This window comes from Orcinus orca, chromosome 17 (assembly GCF_937001465.1).
Source record: "Orcinus orca chromosome 17, mOrcOrc1.1, whole genome shotgun sequence".
NCBI classification, from domain to species: domain Eukaryota; kingdom Metazoa; phylum Chordata; class Mammalia; order Artiodactyla; family Delphinidae; genus Orcinus; species Orcinus orca.
This window is the reverse complement of record NC_064575.1, coordinates 13,657,271-13,672,600: the sequence shown is the minus strand read 5'-3', so window position 1 is coordinate 13,672,600 and position 15,330 is coordinate 13,657,271. Positions and strand designations below refer to the sequence as shown.

General features: G+C 36.3%; 1 protein-coding gene across 1 annotated transcript in view; it reads right to left on the bottom strand.

Moving 5' to 3' along the window:
- C17H8orf34 (chromosome 17 C8orf34 homolog) overlaps positions 1–15,330 on the bottom strand; it is a 331,481-nt gene that overhangs the window by 226,287 nt on the left and 89,864 nt on the right. Inside the window, 1 exon segment of the mRNA XM_033437548.2 lies at positions 5,423–5,595. Within this exon segment, the coding sequence (XP_033293439.2) occupies positions 5,423–5,595 (173 nt within the window).

The following is a 15,330-nucleotide window of genomic DNA, read 5'->3' as shown; positions in this document are numbered from 1 at the left end:
CTGCGCACCCACAAGAGAAGCCACCACAATGAGTAGCATGCACACTGCAACGAAGAGTAGCCCCCGCTCACAGCAACGAAGACCCAACACAGCCAAAAATAAATAAATAAAATAAAAAAGAATAAAAAGCCAATTCTTAAAAAAAAAAAAGTGTCTTTATGAAAAAGAATAGCAGCTACATTTCAATGTGGTGTCAATACACTCTAGGACTCCATTTTGCTTTGGTCTAAAAGGTTAAGTTCTAAACCAGGATCAGCTGGAAAAGGACAGTTTAAAGTGGCCACGCCCTCCACTTCTTCCCACTGGATGGCCTGCCTCCTACCATCTGCTCTCTTCCTCCTGGCCGCACTCTTCCAGGGGGCCTGACCTTGCTCCATTTTGTTTCACACTCTGACTCTGAACACAGGTTGGTAAGGATTAATTTTATCTGGCCACATGTGCTCTCTTTGGTGGAAAACTGGATGATTCCCCTCTTGAACTATCTCCTAAGCTTGTTTAGTTCACCATTGCAGCCTAATAGAGAAATCTGTGCCCTTTCTCTTGACTCTAATCAGAAATTAAAGGGTTCTCTTTTATTAAGGCCCAGGCTGTTGAAGAGATAACAAAAAGTTTCACACTTAATAGCTTCATTTTGATTTATGCAAAAGAGCTCTGTCTTTTTTTCTTCACGTCTAAATGTGATGTTTTATAATTTATTTAGCAGACATTTATTAAGTGTTTGCTACATACCAGGCATTGTGGGCACTGAGCTGCAGAAATAAGACACATGTCCTTGTCATTCTCCTCGCTTTAAAGCAAGTACTTTGAATCTAGGATTTTTGTTTTCATATTGGTCTCACCCAGTACCCAGCAGGTCACCTTGTGTTAATGCTCAATAAGTATTTAACAAATTCACTCCTTCTTTTTGAACCTCATTTTTTCTAACACACTAAATAAAATAAGAATTAATTTAAGTAGATGTAATCTGAGTCTTCCAACTTGACAGATGTGAAAATCCAGGGAAATGGAAAGGTTGGTAGTGAAATAAAAGAAGGAAAAACAGATTGGAATGTGAATAATGAGGAACAAATGGTAGATAATAAATTTGTAACTCCTAGTCACCAGCTGACAATGACCAAGACCATTTCATGAAGGTTGAAGCAAGTGTTTTCATTAAAATACATGGTTTGGAGGGCTTCCCTGGTGGCGCAGTGGCTGGGAGTCCGCCTGCCAATGCAGGGGACACAGGTTCGTGCCCTGGTCTGTGGGGATCCCACGTGCCGCGGAGCGGCTGGGCCCGTGAGCCATGGCCGCTGAGCCTGCGCGTCCAGAGTCTGTGCTCCGCAACGGGGGAGGCCACAGCAGTGAGAGGCCCGCGTACCGCAAAAGAATAAAAAAAATAAAAAATAAATAAAATAAAATAAAATACATGGTTTGGCCATGACGATAGTGCTGGGCTATAAGAACTAGACACTGACTGAATCCAAAATGTTGCCTGTCTAATAATAAGAGTCCATCTATGAGTCTATGAGTCCAAAGATGACTAGCAATGTGTTTCATAAAATAATTATTTGAATTACTATATGTATTTCCTAAATAAATGAATTCCTAAATAAATGAGAACAAATTTTGAATATATTAAAATGACCTCATCAATATTCTGAAACACATGGTTTAGCTACATATCAATACTTCTTTTGGTTTTAAAGATAAATTTGTGAGTCGTAAGATACAATTTCTGTATGTTTTAGATATTCTTAAGGTTTCTGTTCTTTGATTACTTTAGCAAAATCATTTTTGATTAATCAATATTCTTTGTGCTTAAAATTTGCATGTGAGAATATTCCTAAATTACCAAGCCTGTTTTAGTCTCTGCCACATGTGTTGTATATTTTCTAACATGTCCACAATAGCCAAACTTAGACAGTATTAAGGTGACTTCTTTATTCTTGACCACTTACATTAAAGAGTGCCCTCCATCCATTTTCTTCCTTCTTGTTCTGGTTTATTTCCCATCATACCACTTATCACTACTTGAATTTATGTCATAAATTCGTATATTTGCTTGTTTATTGTTTGTCTCTTGCTGCCAAGAGAGGAGCTCTAAGAGGAGGGGAACATTTCTAGGGTTTGTTAACAGATATATCAGAAGCAATTATGAGCTTTAATGAAAAGGAACACTTCTTAATGGGAAGTGAATTTAGCTTCTAATATTTAATATATATTTCTAAGTTGTAAGATTTTCTATTCATTTCATGGCATATTTACCATCTAATAACAATGCTCACTTAATGAACAAAGCCAATTCACAAGATCTATAATATTTATTGATATTTTTCTTATTTTAATAAAGTGGTTCAGCTTAGAGGAGCTTCGTTAGGCTTTCAAGGCTTGGTAAGCCTATTTAAAAATTCACATTATAATTTAGCAAGTAATTTTAGGAAATCTATTATCAGCTATTGCAAAGTCGAATTAAGATGGCTCCAAATAGAAGTATATAGGTTTATTAACTCAATTTTTATTTACATTTATATTATCAATGTGTGATTATTTCAGTAACTATAAATGTACAAGGAATATATATGCTTTCCCACTAGATGGCTGGACAAACCATGGCAACCGATGCCAACTGGTAGTGCGTGATGGTCACAGGAAGCCAGCAATCATTCCCTAACGCATTCAGCTCTCCCTTATGAATCCTTCTTCCTTTTCTTGCTCAGATGCTTTAATTTCTTTCTTAAACTCTCTTAATCTAGAAGCTCTTGGAGAATCTAAGAAAGATGTGGCAGGAAAATGTCCATTTGCACACACGGGGTATTTTGCACATAATTTCAAGAGACTCGTAGATCTCTTGAGTCCTTCCAGAGATCATGTAGGGGTCATGAACTCCATGTTAGTAGCTCTTGTCTTATTTTATTAGTTTCTCCATATTGCCCTCATAATTGCCTTCGTCTTAACCAGCACTTAACCTTTCAGGTGACAGCTATGTATACTAAAGTTGCTGACCCTCTTCACACAATGTTGTATTTGTAGGACCTAAGGAAAAAGTTCAGGTAAGGTATATCATTAAAAAAAAAAAAAGTTCCTGGAAAAAATCGTGGCTCAAAGTCTACCCATAAGAATCTCAAAGTTTACTACACCGTTTATTTAATCTTCTCTAATCTAATGGTGAAAGTCCAGCCAATCATGTATGTATTGTTCTGAATGAACGGGAAAGTTGGTTATGTACTAAAGATGGAGTGTTGTAATAACAGCCATTCAAATAAGACTTGAGCAGTTAACGAGAGGGAAATCCATAATAGGAAAAGGGATAAAAAGTCAAGATAGACTATAAACAACCCTTCTTATAAATAAGTTTTATTAATCAGACGTCTACTCACGGCCTTCTATGTGCCTCCTTCACTCACATAACAGATGCCTACTGACAATGGCAATGTGCCAGACCCAGTAGGGGAGAGAAAAACGGAAGAAGTCATCCTTGAAAATTAAGTCTTCTCTTTCAAGAGTCTAGAATATCATTTAGTCTGTTAATGTTTAAGACTGTTAAATTATAAATGACAAGATCATTACTATTTAAGGGCAAAAGTTAATACTCTAGTTATAGACACTAGAGTCATTAAAAAATTGTTCCCCAATCTGTTTTTATTCATTCAAATCAAATCTAATGCTATGTGAGTTCCTGGTATAAATTCAGAAATCCTGGCTTTATATTAGAGGATGGGATATAGTTCCTAACCTGTACTTAACTGCTACTCTTTACATTTAGTTCAGAAAGCATGCATTCTTTTTTTTTTTTCCTCTAATGGGGCATCTGGGCAGGATTTCACCACTTTCTTCATTTCATAGGTAATATATCAACTCATAATTTAAAGATAGAGAAAAATAAAACTGAAAACACCTTTTCAAAACAGATATTTGAGTGAGATCTTCATGGATTAAGTTTTCTGGGTAACGGATCTGACCAGGATTGCAGGAAAGATTCTCCTTTATTGGATATTCAAGAGGGAATAAGAGCTCACTGAAGCTAGGAAGGAAACAGAAGCACTAACGTTTGCAATAAACAGCTCCTATTTATTATTATGACTAGATGAAAGCAAAATGAAAGTCAACATTTCTCTATTTTATATTTAAGAACTAAAGATCTAGCAATGAATAAAGATAAAGGTCTAGTGGGTTTCATTAGTCTAGTGTTAGAAATAAAATCACCCTCATTGACAGGTGAAATTATCTGACATTTCACAAAAGAAGGTAAATGGATTTTTAGAAATGCTTTTCTTCTCCTTATACAGTACACTTCAACTATTTAAATAATTTAAAGGTTATTTCTCATGGAAATAGAATCAATTTTCTATATGCCTGAAGCGCATTAACGAGTATTCTGAATTTCCTTCCCTCCAGCCAAGTGATAAGTCAAAGTAAAAAAAACCCTGAAAGCCATATTACGTTGTAGAAAATACAATTTTCTTCTTGAGAAAGAATAATTATTGGTTGCTGCTAAATTTAATGTAGGAAATACAAAGTTACTGTGGCTATGCTGTATATGGGAAAAACTCTTCTGTGGTGGTCAGCTAGTAACACTCACAGAAAGTTTAAGCTCCTGTCACATTTTAATTCATGAGTATTTTTTCTCAATATCGTGTGAGCCGTGCCTCGATAATGCTTTTTCACTCCAACTTCCTTGTAGAAGTTTTCATTTTTGTTTCGAATTTTACTCACTTCAGTTAGTATTACAAGAAATGGCTACACTGAATATACTGATACTTTTTCTAAAAAATATGATCTAGACTTTTCAAAATTACCCCACTTCTACCAGCATATGGAAACTTGAGGCAAATCTTCTGACACCATTTTGAGCATCATAGGGCTGAGTAAAATGAATTAGGGACTTTCAAATTCACAACTCACAATAGTTTCAAGAATAATTTCAAAAATTAAACATAGAGAATATAATAATTACATTCAATCATAGTTATCAACTCTAAACTAAAGGTTTCTCTCTATATTCCATCTAACTCCACCTTGTGTAGTCTATCATACATTTAATAGTTTTCTTCTTGTTGAACAACTAGATCTTTATGGTACATCAGAATTCCTCCCTCTCCAATCTTAACAGTCAGCCCAATAATATAGTAGGTCCCGTCCAATATTATAGTAGGTCTCAACTGACAGTTTATGTCCTGAAATTATTTTTCTGTTTGGTTTTAGTAACAAAGAGATGATACTCTTCTTAGATGTAAAGAAAAAAAAAATCAAAACCAAATCCATAATAAAAGCAAATCTAATAAAACTCTAATTTTAAAACAGATAAATTAATTCTTATCTTATATGTAACATAATTTTCTATATAAAATTGCCAAGTTATTTCATCAAAATCGTGCACTTGATTTCCCCTTTGCCTTAAATGATTAAAATATTCAGAATCTTAGACGACATCTCATCTCACCTTCCTGCAGGGCTAGAGCTATTATCTTCATTTTCCCATTGTTCATTTTTACTTCTTGGAATTGGGGGCTGTAGCATTTCAGCAGCCAGTGGATCAGCGTCATTCTCTTCTCGACCAATCCACTCTCCAATTACACGGGGTCTCAGAAGAGAAGAATTAAACGCCACCGTTTCCTGAGGAGAAAAGAAGAATTTCTGTGCCTTAGATTACATATTCCCATTAATAGGACAACAGGGAAATAATCTTGTGCAGATTTTAAACTGCTCCCTCAAATCAAAATGTTCCTTTTTTTCTTTCTGAATTGACTTAAAATTTCAGTTCTCTCCGTCTCTACTAGATGGCTTACTCTCTATGATTTGTGCTGACTCGTGAAGGCCACCGTGAGAAAGGATCCAGAAGTGAAATCTCTGGTTTGGACAGCTGCATGTTTGTTCTCAGGATGGCGGGGCAGGATTAGCATTTGTGCCAGAGGGAGGAGTGTGTGCGAAGGCCCACACAGCGGAAGAGCTTGGTGCTGCTAGAAAATGATACATAAGCTCTCAAATATGGAGGAAACTGAGGTGGAGTCAGGGAACAAAGTCAAGAAGAGACAGGGCTGGAAGGATGCATTGCCTCCAATTGCAAAGCACTCTGGACTTCTAGAAATCCAGTAGAGGTTGGAAGCAGAGCACTATCGATGATGGGCATGCTATGACAATTCAAAACAATGCTAAACTCTTTTCATAGACTTGGATGTGATGTGGCTCTTAAAACGGTATTTTAAATATTTAAATCATTTAATAATTTAAAACGAATACTGAACACGTGCAACTGCTACGGGTATCTCGGTACATGGGAAAAAAGCAGATTAAAAAGCAATACGTATTGTATGATCTAATTTTTGTTTAAAAAATTCATATGGGCTTCCCTGGTGGCGCAGTGGTTGAGAGTCCGCCTGCCGATGCAGGGGACACGGGTTCGTGTCCTGGTCTGGGAAGATCCCGCATGCCATGGAGCGGCTGGGCCCGTGAGCCATGGACGCTGAGCCTGCGCGTCCTGCTCCGCAACGGGAGAGGCCACAGCAGTGAGAAGCCCGTGAAAAATAAAATAAAATAATCAATTAAGAACTCTAAAACAAAGGTGCCGCACGCAGTATGGGGAAGTGACCTGGATCTCTGCAGTAGTTTATCCGAGATAGTCATCTTTGAAGTGGATGCCTCAGCAATCAAAGCTTAAGTCAGGCACTTGCATTATAAAAATAACAAACAAACAAAAACTGTCAGGGTTTATACTACAATCTATCAATCCAGCATTCATAGACTAATCCATTCATTTATTCATTCTTTTATACTTATTATGACCTACTATATGCCACATACTGCTTGATTTATTGGGAAAACAACGGTAACACCAAAATGTAATGGTTTTATCTGAATGGAGGGACTACAGGTAATTTTAATTCTTCTTTTGGCATTTCCATGTCTTTTCAATATTCTATGAGAAATATGTACTTGTCTTAAAATGAGAAAAAACGTATTTTTAAAATATCTTGATCTGAGAAACACAGGCTTTTAATTTGTAATATTACAAGAGTCTTGAACAATTCCTTAAAAATTTAGATCTGATTTTCTGAATCTGTACAATTCTCCTCAATATTATACAAATACGGGGCTTCCCTGGTGGCACAGTGGTTGAAAGTCCGCCTGCCGATGCAGGGGACACGGGTTCGTGCCCCGGTCCGGGAAGATCCCACATGCCACGGAGCGGCTGGGCCTGTGAGCCATGGCCGCTGAGCCTGCACGTCCGGAGCCTGTGCTCCGCAACGGGAGAGGCCACAACAGTGAGAGGCCCGCGTACCGCAAAAAAATAAAAAGTCAATATTATACAAATACTATATTATAATATATACAATGTAGCATTAATTAATATACAAATACACACCAAAAGCAACATGTGAAATATGACTAAGACATATCTGATGAACATTTATCCAAGTGATTATAAGTGATAGAAAGTAGCTGGATATCTCAATATTGATTCCCCAGCCTACAGGAAAATGTAGTAGATAAATTTTCGTGTTTGTATAATGTAGCAACTAATATGAAATCCTTCTGTATTTATATTCCCAAAGCTTGCAGCTGTGAAATCATGCAATCAAATTAATGTTTTGCAATTACTGGAAAGGCATATTCATCTGCCACAATTTAATATCATTTGAAGCACAAGAATTAAAATTAACAGCAATACTGTTAAATTTTAAACGTATATTTGCATTTAAGAGCAGATTAAGGAAAAGACCTGTTCTAGAGAAAAAAATCTATAAACATATTTACAGCTTCAGAATCAGTTTTGGCCTGTGTGACTTTGAAATGTTACTTATTCTCTGAATTTTGTTTTCTCCAACTATAAAATGGTCATGATAGAAATTATAAAACCTACTGTATCAAATGAAATAGTAAGAAGCACAGTTAAACCACAGAATTCTGTACATATGCTAGACACAATTACTTAAGGATGTGGGCTGTATTTAAACTACTTCTAAATATATGACGTAACTGGGAAAAAATGGTACAGAACAGCAGGAATGGGTGAGTTAGGTGAGAACAGATGCTTGGTTGTCAATATGGGCAGAGTAACAGAACAGGGAATTGATAATACAGGTTTTCATTCTATAAAGTTTTATTTTACAGAGAGTATATTAAAAAGATTGGATAATTAATTTAGCATTATCAATCTCTACATAATGGGACAGAACTGGGCTTAGTAAGAATTGGGACAAAGAAACTGACCACTGACCACAACAGAAATGGGTGAGTTTAGGCATTATAAATGAAAAAAATGAAACAGGATTTAGAGTTGAGAATGATCATAGAGTTGAGAATGATCTTAAAGTTGAGAACTGCAGAGAATCAGAAATAACTTTTTGGTTGATTACTGGGAAATTAAATGATAGATGCCACTGCTATTGGAAAGTAGAGCACAGAGAGAAGGATAAATAGTTTGATATGCAGCCTGTTTAACTCCAGCTGGCAGCAGAAATTTAGTGAGAAATAGCTGATGAGCAAAGCAATACAAAGAGCTGCAAATAGGGTCAGAGGAGTTAGGGACTGAATATTTTACAGGTGAAAAGTGGGACTCTACTATTTTTATTTTTCAGAATGCACAAAGCTATTCTTATATTTACTGCTTTATGAGAATGTTATATCTCTAAAAATTCTTGAATATAGTCCATTTACTTGTAACAGAGCAAAACAGCAGATTTTTCTTTGGTTCTATTACTTATATTTGATTAAGCTAAGTAAAAATCTCTCCATAAATCATTATGAAAGGATTTCAGTGGAGAAAGCGGTTCCACAAATATCAGTACATGGCAAAAGAAATTTTAAAACTTCACACTGAATACAAGTTCTGGAAAATATTTGAAGTACGTGGATAAATAAAACATTTAAAATTTTAGTGCTAAACAATGTAAATGCTAATGATTCCTTAGAAATGTATAAATACATATTCCTTTGCCCTCCTAAGGCTAGAGGTCCCTAAATGTTCAGATTCTTAAACAAGTATGCTTAAATCATAAGAAAAGCATTAGTAGTCAAACATTCTCCAAAGGTCACAGATTTGCTTAATATTTCCTATTAATAGGAAGCTATCCTATCCAAGAAGTAGTTACCTTAGAGGAAGCCTACTCTCTCCAAGCAGCCTACTCCCTCTGGCTAACTCACAGTGAGTTCAACAGCTCTGACCACTGGTTGTCAGCACAACATTTGATTATACTCCACGTTATTCGAATGTTTTCTCGTCTTAATAAAACGAGCTGTTCATGGAAGGCTGGAATCATGTCTTAAATTCCTTTCTCCTCCATAATAACTAGCACAATGATTTAATAAAGTAAGCACAAAAATCTGTCCTGATTGAATTAAACATAATTCAAAGAATAAAAAACGGTGAATTATGAAGTATCTTTATGTCTAAAAATCATATAAAAATTGATGGACAACACTGATTAACAATTTTTTTAACTCTCTTTTTAAAAATTTTTTTTTTAAATTTTATTGATATATAGTTGATTTACAACGTTGTGTTAGTTTCAGGGGTACAGCAAACTGATTCAGATATATATATATATATATATATATATATATATATATGTATATTCTTTTTTTACATTCTCTTCCATTATAGGTTATTACAAGATATTGAGTATAGTTCCCTGTGCTGTACAGCAGGGTAAAGAAAAAATCAAGGATGCTGCCATAAGACCCTTCATTAAGACCTCTGAAAAAAACTAAGATGGTGTCTATTAAGAATGTTGTTTTGCAACATCTAAAAGACCAGCAGTTAAATCTAGAGAGAGAGGCATGTCTTGAAAAGAACTGTGGATGTGGTTTTTGGCACCAGAAGAAGACAGGAATCATATACACAGGAAACCCAAACATCATTTGGGATAGTTGAATTGGCAAAGGCAACAGCCTGAAGTAAAAGGGACTGAGACTATTCAAGAAGTGAACAGCTCTCGGGGACCCATTTTTCTACACAAAGGAAGAAAACTGAGGAAGTTGCCCAGAGGCATCTTTTCCAATGCCTTCTTCAGAAGTGGCCAAAAGGTTAACAAAAAAGAAAGAAACCAGAAGCTGTGGAAAACAATAGATGGGGACTCCCAGGGAACAGAACTGGGGCTTAATTAAGGAACACCTCCCAACCCCTTGGACAGGAAGACCTGATGACATTTGCCCAGCAAGATTTAAGAACTGCTATGAACCAGTAATTTCTATAAACCTCTCATTATTTCCCTTCTCTAACAGGAATATTTAATGTGGTTATCCCACATCAGTCTCATCACTTAACGGAAAAGATGAAACAAAACTATCATCATTCACATATATTTTTTACATAGACAAACCAAGAGAACTCAGAAACAAGTTAAAAATTAATATGAGTTCAGCAAGCTTACTGAATTTAAGATAAAATTAGAAAAATAACATTCATTCCTATATGCCAATAAGTTTTAAAATGTAACTTATAAAACAGATACCATTGACAATAATAGCCCAAAAGAAAATGTACCTAGGAATCAATTTAATAAAAATCTGCATGCTCTTTTTGAATGTAACTATATGACGTTATCATAAAACACTATAATATTTAATTAAATGGAAACATTCTTCGTTCATTGATAGAATGACTCAGAAATGTAAAGATGTCAATTCTCTCCTATAAATCTAAAATACAAAGCAATTCCAAACCCAATGGAGTAACAGAAACAAGCAAACGGACCAAAAGAAGAAAACAGAAGGCCTAGAAACAAGATAAGTGACAGAAGCATGCACATTTATGGACAAATGATGAACTTTTCAATAAATAGTTATAGGAAATGCATATGTTCCAACTTTTTGCCATATTAAAAAAATAATTTCAAGTAGATTAAAGATAAAAAACAGAATTTTTCATAGAAAATAAACAGTAATGTTTTCAGGATATCAAGTAGAAAAGAATTTCTTAAAACATTACAAGTTAATGTTAAAATGTTCTGTTAATAGAAGGCACTATTTAAAAAGTGATGACAAGCCTCAATATTTAAGAATAGATTTGAGACGCACAACAAGAGCTGACATCCAGAATGTATAATAAACTCACACAAATCTAAAGAAAAGAAAAAGAACTGGGCAATAAACATGAGCAAAAGAGACAAGTGGGCATTCAATCCTATTAAAAAATGATACAATTGTTAATTGAATCCATGAGAAACCTTTTTTTTTTGGTACGCGGGCCTCTCACTGTTGTGGCCTCTCCCGTTGCGGAGCACAGGCTCCGGACGTGCAGGCTCAGCGGCCATGGCTCATGGGCCTAGCCACTCCGCGGCATGTGGGATCTTCCCGGACCGGGGCATGAACCTGCGTCCCCTGCATCGGCAGGCGGACTCTCAACCACTGCGCCACCAGGGAAGCCCGAGAAACCAGTTTTGATTAAAATACCTGATGACAGTGAGTGTTAGCAAGGACCAGGAGTGATATATATTATTATAAACTGCTGCTGGGAGTATAAATTAACACAACTTCCTTTGAGAGAAATTCTGCGGTATCTAGTAAAAGTTAAAAATGCACATGCCATATTGCTAGATTAACTGAAGTTCAATTAGTTGTGTTTTTCTCTTTTAGTTCAGATATATTTTCCCTCCTTAGTTAGTTACAACAGCTCCTGTCTCCTCCTGATTGTCAGCTGATCATGGTGCTTATCTCAGTGAGAAATGAAAGCAATTGGCCGAGAATTTGTTCCTTTTCTCACCACCAAACCCACCAGCTACTAGCACTGTTGCCTACACTTACAGAAGTTGAACTGTCATTTCTTTTCCAAGGTCTGACATATAGAAAGTACTTTATAAACATTTGTAGAGTGAATAAAAGAATGACAAAATTAAGATAATGTATGATTCAATGTTTCAATATGTATTACCAACATTACTAGTCATTAGGGCAATGTAAACCAAAACCGCAGTAAAATACTACTTTACACCCAGGAGGATGGCTATAATTTAAGACAGACAACAACAAGTGTTAACAAGGATATGGACATATTTGAACCCTCATACTTGCTGGAATGTATAATGGTGCTGTCACCGTGCAAAATAGTTTGACAGTTCCTCAAAAAGTTAAATATAGAGTTAGCATATGTTCTAGCATTTTCATTCCCTACATATATGCCCAAGAGAAATTTAAAAAACATGTTCACACAAAAACTTATACATGAATGTTCATAGAAACATTATTCTTAATAGCTGAAAAGTGGAAACAACTCCAATGTCCACAAATTGATGAATGAATAAACAAAGTGTGGTATATCCATACAATAGAATATTATTCAGCAATAAAAGGAAATGACGTACTGATATATGCTACAACGTTAATGAACCTTGAAAACATTATGCTAAGTGAAAGAAGACACTCACAAAAGACCACATATCTTTATGACTGCATTTATATGAAATTTCCAGTATAGGCAAATCTAAAGAGACAGAAAGTAAATTAGTGGTTGTCTTAGGCTAAGGGGTTAGGAGGAATTGGGGGTAGACATGAGGTTTCTTTTGGGGATGATGAGAATGTTCTAAATTTAGGTTGAAGTAGTGGTTACACAACTCTCTGAATATACTAAAACCCACTAAACTGTATAAAAGGGTAGATTTTATTATGTGAATTTTATCTCAATAAAGTTGTTAAAATAATATATTTTAACAACTCATTTTCAGATTTTCCCCTTTTATGGTGGAGTACACAGTACACAGTGCTAGGGAAAAGCATGGATTTGGAATCAGGCAGATAAAGAATCAGAAGCTAGCAGGGGAGTATTTATTTATTCCATCTCCACTAATTCTGAGACTTTCAGCAAATCACTTAATCATTCTAGCTTGTTTTCTTATTTGTAAAACAGGAAAAGCATAACCACTTCATTGGACTGGTACAAGAACTAAATTCAATAACATATCAAAAACACCTAGCATAGGGCTTCCCTGGTGGCGCAGTGGTTGGGATTCTGCCTGCCGATGCAGGGGACACGGTTTCGTGCCCCGGTCCGGGAAGATCCCGCATGCCGCGTAGCAGCTGGGCCCGTGAGCCATGGCCGCTGAGCCTGCGCGTCCGGAGCCTGTGCTCCGCCGCGGGAGGGGCCACAACAGTGAGAGGCCCGCGTGCCGCAAAAAAATAAATAAATAAAAATTAAAAAACACCTAGCATATCTGCTAACCCTAATAGGTGTTCAATACTATCTCTCCTCCTTTCCTTCACTATCTTATGCACCCTCCTACCCATGATCTAAAATTTTTACTCTTTATTATGGAAATTTTCACACTAATACAAAAGTAGAAGGAAGAGTAAAGCAAGCCCCTCTGTACCCACACACATTTTCCTCAATTAACAACTCATGGATAAACTCACTTCACCCTTATCTCCACCCACATCACCCCTCTCTCTGCTCAGATCATTCTGAAGTAAATCCCATTCACTACATATCGTATCATTTGTAAATAATCCAGTTTGTAATCTCTAAAAGGTAAGAGTGTTTTTTTTGTAAACACATACAGCACCATTACCATACCTAAATATAAAGTAAGAATGTTTCTGATATCAAATATCTAACTAGTTATCAAATTTACCTGATTATATCAGGGAATTATCTCAGTTGGCACACATCAGACTCTAAGCAAGACTTGGTAGGTTGTGACCGATCAACAGTCTTTTATGCCTCTTTTAAGCTATGTATTCTCTTCCTCTGTCTCATTTCCTGTCTTGTAATTTTGCTGTTGCTGTTGTTCAGAAAACGCGAGTTGTTTGTCCTGTGAGTTTTCCAGAGTCTGGTTTTTCCCGTTGCATCCCTGTGATGTGGCTTAAAATGTTCCTCTGCTCTTTGTACTTTCTGTAAATTAGTAGTTAGTCAGGATAAAGTTTTGTTTGTTTGTTTGTTTTGCAGTACGCGGGCCTCTCACTGTTGTGGCCTCTCCCGTTGCGGAGCACAGGCTCCGGACGCGCAGGCTCAGCGGTCATGGCTCACGGGCCCAGCCGCTCCGCGGCATGTGGGATCTTCCCGGACCGGGGCACGAACCCACGTCCCCTGCATCGGCGGGCGGAATCTCAACCACTGCGCCACCAGGGAAGCCCCAGGATAAAGTTTTTTTGTTGTAGTTTTTGTTTTTTGCCAATACTGCTTCAGAGAGAATGGTGAGTTTCATCTGGAGGCACAGACCATCCCCTTGACTCTTCTTTAGTGATTTTGGCAGCATTGATATTACTGCTTAGATCCATTAATTCACTAGGAATTGATAAATGGTAATTGTCTAATTTTATAATTCCATATTCACTTATTTGCTGGAATACTTCTGGAAAGAGAAACTTCCTGTCATCAAATATTTGGTTACTCTGAAGTATGATTTATATGGGAAAGAAAGATTAAAAGTTTCATTCTTTCCCTTTACTTTTACCAGTTTTTTAAAATGGTAACTTTGGTCCCCTAGCACCTGCTAAAGATTAATAATTCTTTGGATGAACATATGGATTTTAACATATTAGGTAAAATTCACTGCATTGCAGTTATTGTTCTTATTCATGTTCAAATTTTCTTAACTCTCTCCAGCAGAACTCCTTGAGCCGGCTCCCGAGCTCTCCTGACACAATCCTAGTGGTCTCCCGTGGTTCTTACCTCTGGCATGAGAAGATATTTTAGGCTCATTTTGTACACTGTCTGCTCCTGACCTGGAAGCAACCATTATTTCAAGGGATTATGATTCTTTTTAGTTGGAAATATATTTTAAGACTAGAATCTGAACACTCGGGGTACTCACTGTTTTGGGGTTGGTAATAGTGGACAGGTCTAAGAAATACCTATGTTTTAAACTGAAATAATTCAGGCTTACAGAAAAGTTGAGGAAAAAAAAAAGAATTCCTATATACCCTTCACCCAGACTGCCAAAATATTGTTAATGGGATAAGGTCAACGTCGTTAGTTGACATTTTGCTTTATCATACATATTTATACACACACACACTCATAATTTCCCCAGAACCATCTGAAGGTAATTTGTAGATATGAATACTCTTTTACCCATAAATACTTCAGGGTGTATTTCCTACAAAGAAGGGCATTTTCCTATATGGCCACAGTATAATTACCAAAACCAGTAATTAATAGTGATATAATACTAACAGACTAATGTTGTTTAAATTTCCCCAATTATTCAAATAACGTTGCACACCACAAAAGAAATCCTGGATCATGTATGGCATTCAATTGTCATGTGTTTATCTCCTTTAATGTGGAACAGTTTTCAGTCTTTCTCTGACATTTATGACCTTCACGGTTTTTAAAAACAAGGACCAGTTATTTTTTAGTCGGTCCTTCAATTTGTTTTTCAAATTTTTCCACATGATTATATTCAAGTTATACAT